The sequence below is a fragment of the Odocoileus virginianus genome, chromosome 23, assembly GCF_023699985.2.
Source record: "Odocoileus virginianus isolate 20LAN1187 ecotype Illinois chromosome 23, Ovbor_1.2, whole genome shotgun sequence".
Classification (NCBI taxonomy): Eukaryota; Metazoa; Chordata; class Mammalia; order Artiodactyla; family Cervidae; genus Odocoileus; species Odocoileus virginianus.
The window spans coordinates 18,065,636-18,077,119 of record NC_069696.1 but is presented as its reverse complement, the minus strand read 5'-3'; the positions used below and the strand labels follow the sequence as shown (position 1 = coordinate 18,077,119).

The 11,484-nt window shown below is 42.6% G+C and overlaps 1 protein-coding gene across 3 annotated transcripts in view; it reads left to right on the top strand.

The window, feature by feature from the left end:
• The first annotated feature begins 1,183 nt into the window (after positions 1–1,183).
• LRP6 (LDL receptor related protein 6) overlaps positions 1,184–11,484 on the top strand; it is a 170,099-nt gene continuing 159,798 nt past the window's right edge. For all 3 annotated transcript variants that reach the window (XM_070453635.1, XM_020882707.2, XM_020882706.2), the window contains exon 1: positions 1,184–1,533. Coding sequence is in view for 2 of the 3 variants with exons in the window: in XM_020882707.2 (XP_020738366.1) it covers positions 1,479–1,533 (55 nt within the window). In the remaining variant the exon portion in view is untranslated. The remainder of the gene's footprint in view (positions 1,534–11,484) is intronic.

Below are 11,484 nucleotides of genomic sequence, written 5' to 3'. Positions count from 1 at the left end.
AAAACCTGTCTTACCCCAGGGTAGTTATGAGTGTCAGACCTGAGTGTGAGCAGCACTTAGTGAATTTCAATGTTACTGCTGGAGTAGCTCCGGCTCCGCGCCACCTGCTCACAGGTAAGGGTGACTGACAGGTGGGTAGAATGCTGCTGATGGCTTCTTTAGGTTAACTCTCAGTGGTGCTATCCCCCTTACTTCACCACCCCCCGCCCCCAAGCTGCCACGTGATTCCAAGGGCTTCTGGGCTGTTACTCCTGAACGCCCAGTGCAAGGCGGCGAGTAGCCGGCCAGATGCTGTGCAAAATCCAGAGTCTGAGATTCCGAGGAATCTTTTCCTCTCCAATCTGAGAGCGGATCGTCAAAACATGCCAGACATTTATCACTAAATGCAGTTTGCAAAATTCTAGCACCGTCCCTTTGCTCTGTTAGGTGCTGACGCATTTATCTTAGAATTTTATCTGCCCGTTTAGAAATCCTTTAGTCCTTGTCGGACTTAATTTTGGTGGGCAAACTGTAGTTCTGGGAAACCGGGAGAAAATTTTAAAAATTTCAGTCTTCTGTTGGCGTTTGAATACCCTTCACCATACCCATGTTCAAAGCCGGTGGAAGCAACATTAATTTTTATTTTCCTTAAAAAAAAAAAAAAAGAAAAAGATGCTTAAACAGATTTCCAACCCTGGGACTAAACTCATGCCTCACATCCGGATCCAGGTGGCTCCCCGAGCGTGGACCTGCATCCCCAGTCAGCAGTCTCCTGCCGCCCACCGTGGCCCCGGGCCAGGTGGCGGCCGGCGTGGACAGGGAGACCCATCTGGCTCGGCCGGCGGCGGCCGCACAAAGAGCGGCGCAGCTGGCTGCCGGGCCGAGCCGCAGAAAGTAGTCCCGACCACGCCGGCTCCCGATGTTGTTCGACGTCGCTTCACGCCCTCCGCGGGGAGGGCAGAAGGGGCCGGCCGGGAAAGAATCCCTTCGGAATGCGCCGCCGGGCGGCCTTTCCCCTCTTGCCCGCCTCTGCTGGCCCCGCCGATCTCCCGGGGTCTCCTCGCCGAGGCTGTGCGCACGGTCTCTTCTCCTTTTCTAACCTGCCCGGGAGGCGGCGCCCAGGGAGGGGAGGGCTCGCCCGCGCGCAGGGAGACCTCGGCGGCGAGCCGTGACGGCGGGAGGCGTATCCCTGCGCCGCTGCGTGAGAGGAAGAGGCTGAATGAGGAGCTGCGCGGGGGAAGCGGGGCGCCGGGGGAGGAGGCGGCGGGATGGAAGCAGACGCTGGCGTCGCGCGAGCTCCGGGCGGAGCGGCGCGGTAGAGAGGGCGGCGGCGGCGGCGCGCGCGGAGCCTTGACGGGCCCCCCTTTCTTTCTTCTCTCTCTGGAAAGCTGGGAAGCATGAGCGTGCAGCCCTGCCGCTGCGGCGGCCGCCCCGGCTCCTCGCCTCCCCCTCTTCGGGCCGCCCCTCGCCGGTGAGAGAAGCGAGCGCGAGAAGGGAAGATGGGGGCTGTCCTGAGGAGCCTCCTGGCCTGCAGTTTCTGCGTGCTCCTGAGAGGTGGGAGAGAAAGCGGGGGGACGGGAAAGTTGGGTTTGCGGGGGGAAGGGGGGGTTTTGTTCTGTTGTGTCTGCGGGGGGCAGGGGAGGCGGGGAGGCGAAGCTGGGGAAGAGGAGTCGGGAGAGGCCTGGTCGTGGGGAAGGAGGGAGCAAGGGGCCCGGGAGAAGGGGCTGCGCGCTCCGCCCGGCCACGCTGCAGCCCCCGCCTCGCTTGGCCCACCGCGTCCGGACAGAGCGTTCGTCCGGGCTGCCTGGCGGGGTGATCTCCCCCCGGAACCCCATCCTGTCCGAGTGACTGGGAATCGGTGGGTCCCCTGCCTGTAGTCACCGGGGACGAGGGGCTTTGTATGGATCTTGGCTCTCGGAACGTTGGAGCCCAAGATGCTTCAGCGTTTGGATTTCTCTCTCCAAGCCCCCACCTTCTCCCTGTGGGTCCCGTGAACTTTTAGAGCCTTCTTACTATTTTTTCCAGGCCTTGTAACAACTAATAACTGGTTTCCGTGGAGGCTGTAATGATCGTGGGTGAGAGCACAGTTGGAAAAGGACTCCGAGGTTATAGGTCGAGTGTTTTCAGCCTTGGGGAATCGTCTGGGCTCCAGCCCATAATAAAATAGAAACGTTGCCCTTGCAACCTCTGGCATTCAGGACTTGCCCCTATTTTCGGAGCATGCAAGTGTACAGTTGGCACCAATTAGGAAAGTCATCCTTGGTGGAGAGGAGCCTTGTCCTGGGACCTAAGTTATCATCTGCTGCGCTCCCCTGGAGACTGCGTGGCACGTTGATAAATAACATAGGCTATTCTAGGTACTCTGCCCCGAGAATCGCCTAAATTCGATGGTCCCAGGTTTTGTTTTTTAGATTGGCCTGCGAAGCTGTCACATATGCTGCGGCTTTTATTTTGTGACAGTTCACTGAGGTTTTTGACTGGCCCGCAAGATTTCAACAGCTCTTCTCACATCAGTGGTGAAGTGGTGATGACTCTGATGCTATGGGGCATTTACCAGCAGACGAATTTAGGTACCAATTGATGCAATGACTTGAAGCTTTGGTTTCAGTTAACAATTCTCACTTGTGTTCACGGTCAGTTCTTTGCAGGTATGGGACCTTTTGGGTGTAAGGAGATTTTTAGCTGTTAATAGGCTAAATTTATGTTCATTGTGCACACTTACTGAAGTTTCCAGAATACAATGGTAACAGTCTTGTGTTATAAATGAGCCAGATATGCCATTTCTGAGTATATATTTATTGGATGAGCATGATTGACATTGTTTTGGAGGAGGAAATTTTTTCTTTAGTTACACTTCAGGATTATTCAGGGAGATCCCCTGGAGGAGGAAATGGCAACCCACTCCAGTGTTCTTGCCTGGGAAATCCCATGGACCGAGGAGCGCAAAAGAACTGTTGATTTAACTGAGACACGACTGAAGTGACTAAACAGCAGCTGCAACAGCAGGATTATTAGGTCTGCCTGTTTTATTTACTTATACTTAATTACAACTCACTGTAAGCATATTCTAAACTATTTCCACTTGTAAACTTCAGAAAGCTAGTGCTTATTTCATTTTCTTGGCAGAGAATTGAATGCAGTGCTATGTACTTGAGAGGTCTAGTAAGTATATGTTTATTTTAGTATGATATAGTCCCTATTCAAGGGGGATTTTGCTATAGTTGTGAGAAACAATTTTATTTGACATAGAATATGGATATATTTTAAGACAGAAGGTTAATAGAGTTAACAAATAGAGTCCGCTGTTGAGTTAAATAAAGCCTGGGTGAAATTGCATTCCATTACCCAGATGCTTCTGGTTGCCCAATTGTATTTCTTGGAAGAGAAGGTTATGTTGTAAATGCCACTTGTTTAACACCAGGATTGAGCCCAGAATTGGGTTTATTCCTTATTGGAGTTAAGAGAAGTTACACTTGAAATAATATTGTGAAGTATGATATTATGTAAGAAGACCTAGAAAAGTTAATAGTTCAAATTGCCTCATTTCCACCAGCAGAGTTTCCAAAAGTGAAGCTCTTATTTTAAATGTAGTCTAATCATGGTTTAAGGTGACCTTTGAATTTAACATCCTTAACCATGGGTATATATTTGAACTAAAACTCTTTTTACTGTGAAAGATTTTTATTCATAATTTAGGTTCTTCTCATTCCTTGATAATGTCATCCTCTGTTAAAATTGTTATTAATTATCTTGGACACCAAGAGAAACGTGATTAATTTGTTGTATTAAGATCACTTTTCTTCACAGAAGAGTTGGAGGTTTAACATTCGAAGATGGGATGATGGGAGAGTTTGGGAGACCTTTGGTCCTCTGGCCCAGTTAAATCAATAGTTGAAAGCCGGGAAATAATGCTGTCATTATCTGGACTGTGTCCTCATCCCTGTCATCAGAGGACAAGGTGTAATGGAAAGATTGGGGGATTTCAGCACCCAAACCTTGAGTTTAAAGTCCGTGCTTCTGGAAGTCTGTGTCTACCCCCACCCCAAAACATGTTGAAATCCTAACCCTAAATGTGACAGTGTTAGGAGGTAGGACCTCTGGGAGGTAATTAAGTTGTGATGGTGCAGTCCTCTCTATACCATACTTATAAAAGGGACTCCAGAGAGTTCTCTCATCATCTCTCTGCCATGGGAGAATACACTAAAAAGACAGCAGTCTGCAGCTTGGCAGAGGCCCCTCACCAAAACCTAGCCATGCTGGCACCCTGATTGCAAACCTTTAGCTTCCAAAACTGTGAGAAATAAATTTCTGTTATTTATAAGCAAAAAAAAAAAAAAAACAAAGTCCATGCTTCACTACCAAATAACCTTGTGATTCTGATCTAGTCAGTTTTTCTGGGCTCCAGTTTCTTTATCTGTAAAATGTGGGTAGTATTACCAAGCTAGTTTGCAAATTTGTTAGGCATGTTAAGTGAAATACTGAATATAAAGTGATTTGCAAATGTTATTTTTTGTTACAATTTTCGATGGTGGACATATCCTCAAATGCCGGGGATTTGAGATTTAATTTCTATGAGATTCACAAGTTCTTAAAAGATTTTGATCCTTCTGGTCTAACCACTTCATTTGCAAGTGGGGAAACTCACATTCAGAGAGATTATAACTTGATCAGAATCTTACAAGTGATTAATATTAGAGCATGGATTTATTATTCATTCTTTCAGCAATTAGCTATGGAATACCTGCTATGTATCAGACTCTGATGGTACATTGGTGAGCAAAATCACCATGGGCCCTGCTCTGATGGACCTCACCATCTAGGTTGCCATCCTTAACTTCCATCCAGTTACTGATTAGAAAAGATTATACCTCTGATTTCCTGGAGGAAATTTTTTTATGTAAGAATATAAGTTTTGGTGGGTAAATTTCATAAATACTGTGTCCCAGCGTATTTTGAGAAGGTTTTGTTGTTTTGTAAGAATTCTTTGCTACTTTTTTTGTTGTTGTTAATTTGTTTTGGTGGGGTGGTGGTAAATACTGTCAGCACAAGCCACTAGTGTTTTCCATCTCAAATTTTTATAGGAGTTGTCCTTGGAAAATTGCTTAATATCAAGTATAATGAGATCTTAGGAGGATAGAATGAATTTTGGAGTGGGAATCAGAATTTGATTCTCATTCTAAGTTTGCCAGTAGCTAGCTGTGTGACCTTGGATAGGTCATTTAATCTTCATACACCTTCTTTAGCTTCATTAGGATAATGAATCCTTCTTTTTGCAGGTTCTTACTTCATATTAACACACTAAGGGCTCTGAGAAGTTATGAGGTAGAGACCAGTTTTAACTTTGTTGAAATTTACTGTTTCCCAGACTCACCAACGAACTTTTTTTGGTGATTTCTGTAATTTTGTAAATTTTGTAACATTCTGCTGAACCTGTGTTCCAGGAACACATGTAGAGAGAACCTGAGCTAGGTAGCCTTTTAAACATTACAGCGAGTCATGTGAATTGATATTTGATGACAGTTTCATATAATTAAATTTGATACTTTAATCCCTGCTTACTTACTTGGCTTTAGATTTGCTCATCTGGCTAGGAAATAATTTGACTGGTTATGAAACTTTTGGGTTTCAATTCATTGTTTTCATCAGGCCTAACAGTAATTTCCCATGGTTCAGTTTTTCAGATAATTTTTCTTTTCTTTAATTGGAAATTTTCCATTTGCTGAACTGAAATACTTTTCTGTATAGTTAGTTGTATATGCTTTGACTATCAGAAAGGTTAGTCTGTTTTTTTTGAGTATCAAGGAAGGTTCTTTGAAGGAGTATATAAATGGAAAATATTCTATGTGAATTTATAAATTGAACATAATGGAAAAATAAGTAACACAGGTTATAGTCATGTTTAGGCCATGTGTAAGTACTCTGAGAAAATTGATTTTTATCATGGAAATTTTATTGCAGACTTATATTCTGAGACGACTATAAGGAGGGGAGCTGTAGCAGAAAGCTGTGGGCTTTGTTGACAAACCAAGTTCAAGTCGTCTACCACTTTATGGTACCCTTGGACAGGTTACTTAGCTTTAGTTCCTACTATTAGATGGGGCTAGTATCTTCCAAGATTTCTGTGAGAACTCATGGTTTGTTTGCAGAGGCGTGGTCAGTAGTAGACTTTGAGTGAAGAGTTATTGTTAAGATGGCTAATTTAAAAGAAATATTAATGCTCAGGAAAGACAAATAAAACATGTTCTGGGCACTGTTTTAGGCCAGTAGTTTCTGAACTTGATTGTTCTGCAACTGGAGCTACATGAAATACTTTGATATTTTCTATTTTATTTTATATAAACAACATGGCCTCTATCTACTTAATTTACCTTTTAAGGGATTACAAGTTGAACCTTTTATGTGATTATTATAAATAAGAATAGTTGATTATGATACTTACTTTAAAATTGCCCATATTTATGGACAAAATAAAGTATTCCTAATAGAAAATTTTGTCATTGTATTAATTGTTTATAGTGATTAAAATAATGTGATTCATGGACTCCTCCCTGTAGGGTGGGTAAGTGCTATACTGAGCTTCTGCCTTGTATGTTCCATGCTTTATGTGAGAGTCTTTATGTTTCTTCTGTAAAAGGAGCCTCCCCTTAATGAATAGAATTCTGCTTCATGTGAATAACTTGGAAATTTAGTCAGATACCTGGACTAGGCAACCTAAAGAATAGAGTATTTGCCTTTGAGATGATTCATTTAAAACATAATTCATCATAAATACAAGGAAAACTGTTATTTGTTATTATTAGTACTTGCTTTTGTTTCTCAAGCTGTTAGTGTTATTTGTGGCAGTAGTGACTGTTCTCACAAAAGGTTTAAGTCATTCACATGAGAGACTGGAAAATTCTGAAATGTGCCTGGGCTCAATTTGGTGAAAATTGCAAGTAATTCAGTGCTAATTTTTGTTTCTCTTAACACCTTGCTTGGAAGGGCCAGGAGCTTGGGGATGTGAAGTGAAATCATATTTTTAGGCAAAAAAAAAACTGTGAATTTTTAAGTTGGTAATTGACTAGGAAGGTGAATGACTGACCTAAGGCCTGATTGCTTGTCCTCCAGACAGTAATTTTACACACAGTGCCTTCTGTGTGCACTTGAATTCACCTGTACCTTATTATGATTTTGAAAGTGATACCAACTACTTTTGATAGGAGGAAATAAATATCATTGTAATTTTGGAGGTCAAGAGGCTCTTTAGTTCTTCGCTTTCTGCCATAAGGGTGGTGTCATCTGCATATCTGAGGTTATTGACATTTCCCCCCGGCAATCTTGATTCCAGCTTGTGCTTCATCCAGCCCGGCATTTCGCGTGATGTACTCTGCACATATGTTAAATAGGGTGACAATATACAGCCTTGATGTACTGTATGTACGTACGGGATATACTGAATATCAATAACCTCAGATATGCAGGTAACACCGCTCTTATGGCAGAAGGTGAAGAAGAACTAAAGAGCCTCTCGATGAAAGTGAAAGAGGAGAGTGGAAAAAGTTGGCTTAAAACTCAACATTCAGAAAACTTAGATCATGGCATCTGGTCCCATCACTTCATGGCAAATAGATGGGGAAACAGTGGAAACAGTGACAGACTTTATTTTTTGGGGCTCCAAAATCACTGCAAATGGTGACTGCAGCCATGAAATTAAAATACGCTTGCTCCTTGTAAGAAAAGTTTTGACCAATCTAGATAGCATATTAAAAAGCAGAGATGTTACTTTGTCAACAAAGGTCCATCTAGTCAAAGCTATGGTTTTTCCGGTAGTCATGTATGGATATGAGGGTTGGACTATAAAGAGAGCTGAGTGCCGAAAAATTGATGCTTTTGAACTGTGGTGTTGGAGAAGACTCTTGAGAGTCCTTTGGATTGCGGGGAGATCCAGCCAGTCCGTCCTAAATGAAATCAGTCCTGAATATTCATTGGAAGGACTGATGCTGAAGCTGAAACTCCCAATACTTTGGCCACCTGATGGGAAGAACTGACTCATTTGAAAAGACCCTGATGCTGGGAAGGATTGAAGGCAGAAGGAGAAGAGGAAGACAGATGATGAGATGGTTGGATGGCATCACCGACTCAACGGGCATGAGTTTGAGTGAACTCCGGGAGTTGGTGATGGACAGGGAGGCCGGACGGGCTGCAGTACATGGGGTCATGAAGACTCAGACATGACTGAGCTACTGAACTGAACTAAATTTTAGAGTTTGCATGTAGATGGTTTGTCATATTACTCTTAAGTAAAAGCCAATGCAGATTTGGGTAAGGACTTTATTCAAAAAGACAATTGCAATAGGGAGAATGCTCTGACTGCACTGTCTGCAGGCATTTCAGAATAAAACACAAAAAGACTTTGACGGAGAAGGGTGAGCAGTCTAGCAGGAACTTTATAGGAGTGTGAGCTGAGTGGGTGGTGGTAAGCAGATTCAAGATCAGGAAAGTGAAACTGGAGTTTCTAATTTCCTGCAGTCAGTTGATGGCTTGGAAAGAGCTGTTAGGGGACCTGACATCAACTTGCTTAAGTTTAGAGCTGACCAAACTTTAGGGGCTTGTAGGAAAGAGAAAAGTCTGACTAAAGTTAGACTTTTTGGTTGCGCCAAGTCAGTGGCTAAGCAAGGGCAATTGTGAGCACTTGGTCAGTCCTACTGTTGTTTACAACAAAATTTGTCAGTCTTAGGAATATGTTTTAGTCCATTTAGGCTTCTGTAACAAAATATAGACTGGATGGCTTATAAACAACAGAACTTCATTTATCACAGTCTGGAGGCTGATAGCTCAGCAGCAGGGTCTCAGTATGGTTAGATTCTGGTGAGCACTGTCTTCAGGTTGCAGATAGCTAAGACCTCTCTTTGTATCCTCTCAGGGCAGAGAGAAGAGAGCTCCTCTCCCTGGAATCTTACAAGGGTATTGATCCCATTTATGAGGATTTCACCCTTATGACCTCCCCACGGACCCACCTCCTGATAATAATCACTTGAGGGGGGAGTGTAGGGTTTCAGCATGTGAATTTTGAGGGGCACAAATGTTCAGTCCACAACAAGGTAGGCTAAAGTCATTGTGAGTTTGGTCTGATTATTTACGTTCAGTTCAGTCGCTCAGTCGTGTCTGACTCTTTGCGATCCCATGAACCCCAGCATGCCAGGCCTCCCTGTCCATCACCAACTCCCGGAGTTTACCCAAACTCATGTCCATTGAGTTGGTGATGCCATCTAACCATCTCATCCTCTGTCGTCCCCTTCTCCTCCTGCCTTCAATCTTTCCCAACATCAGGGTCTTTTCAAATGAGTCAGCTCTTCGCATCAGGTGGCCAAAGTATTGGGAGTTTCAGCTTCAACATTAGTCCTTCCAATGAACACCCAGGACTGATTTCCTTTAGGATGGACTGGTTGGATCTCCTTGCTGTTCAAGGGACTCTCAAGAGTCTTCTCCAACACCACAGTTCAAAAGCATCAATTCTGTGCTCAGCTTGCTTTATAGTCCAACTCTCACATCCATACATGACTATTGGAAAAACCACAGCCTTGACTAGACGGACCTTTGTCTCTGCTGTTTAGTATGCTGTCTAGGTTGGTCATAACTTTCCTTCCAAGGAGTAAACGTCTTTTAATTTCATGGCTGCAGTCACCATCTGCAGTGATTTTGGAGCTCAGAAAAACAGGCAGCCACTGTTTCCACTGTTACCCATCTATTTGCCATGAAGTGATGGGACTGGATGCCATGATCTTACTTTTCTGAATGTTGAGCTTTAAGCCAACTTTTTCACTCTCCTCTTTCACTTTCATCAAGAGGCTCTTTAGTTCTTCTTCACTTTCTGCCGTAAGAGTGGTGTCATCTGCATGTCTGAGGTTATTGATATTTCTCCTGGCTATCTTGATTCCAGCTTGTGCTTCCTCCAGCCCAGCATTTCTCATGATGTACTCTGCATAGAAGTTAAATAAGCAGGGTGACAATATACAACCTTGATGTACTCCTTTTCGTGTTTGGAACCAGTCTGTTGTTCCATGTCCAGTTCTAACTGTTGCTTCCTGACCTGCATACAGGTTTCTCAAGAGGCAAGTCAGGTGGTCTGGTATTCCCATCTCTTTCAGAATTTTCCACAGTTTATTGTGATCCACAGAGTCAAAGGCTTTGGCATAGTCCATAAAGCAGAAATAGATGTTTTTCTGAAACTCTTTTGCTTTTTCTATGATATTTATGTAGGTGTAGGCATTTTAATTCTGTCAGTGGGATTTTTTTATAAGGAATTTTGGAATGAACTTTAAAAGCCTTTTGAGGCCAAGAAAGCCAATGGGATTTCACTTGCAGTACTTACAGATTTGGGTGAATTCTTCAAGTCCCCAAAATATCCTGGGGTTTCTGGGCCTGCCTGAAATTAATTTTGCTTACTTTACCTTTAAGTCTGAGAACTCTGTAAGCCAAATACCAGTCTAGTTTTCCCAAGAGGACTGTAAGCATTGCTCAATAAAATCAACCACAACTCCTTAAAAGTGTCTGGTGGTATTAGATTAAAGGAACATGACTTTCAAACATGGCATCCAGTCAAAGCCTTGGTTGCATAATAATGTTTCCAGCCAGGAGGACAAACTCTTATTGAACTTATGCAAATAACTATATTGCCATGAAAATAAAAAGAACTTAGTTAATACCTGAGTTTTGTTTTTGAATGATGGAGTCCGGGAGATAAAGATCAGTGTCTTATTTCCGTTTACAGAAGTAAACTTGCATTGTAGGTTAGTTACATTGTCATTGAATTACAGGTGGCATAAGAGAAAAGAGAAACAAATTCCTGGTATCTAGAATATAGGACATTAAAGTATCAGCAGTATTTTAAAACCCACAGTCACTGTTTGTCAGTTTATTCAGTCCTGAGAGATTAATTCTTGTTCTGCTAGATTTTGGGTTAGCAGTCTCATGGATCCATTTGTTTCTTTACTAGGTTTTTGGGAATCCTGACTCAATATAGTCTCAGTTATTTAAGTGATGCCATCAGAAGCTTGTGTCCAAGAGTACAGTCCTCTTTCAACAATACTTGTTTTGTTGTTGAAGACAAATGCTTGACCTGGAGCTGATTTGCAGGTGCTTTCAGAGAAGCATCAAAGTAAAACACTCTGTAATGACAAAACTTAAAATGGTGGTGATAGTTTATTATGGATAATTTCAAAACTGAAAGATCTGATGAGAGTTTGTTATAGAAAATAATGCAGTTGATAAATAAGTTTGGTTGTTTCTATGGCATGCCCACCAAAATAAGTTCAGAGAAGTTTTAGGAAAAATACGTGTAAACATAATGATTAATCTTATTTTTAAAAAGTAGATATTACGTTGATTCATGAGTATAAATGAATATAATCTTTGCAGAGAAGAAGACTTAAAAATATGTAGTAATCCTGAGACATAGTGTATCTTGAAGCATATATTTAGAGCACATGAAGAGTAATATCAAGATTATCAAGTAAAATTTTTTAG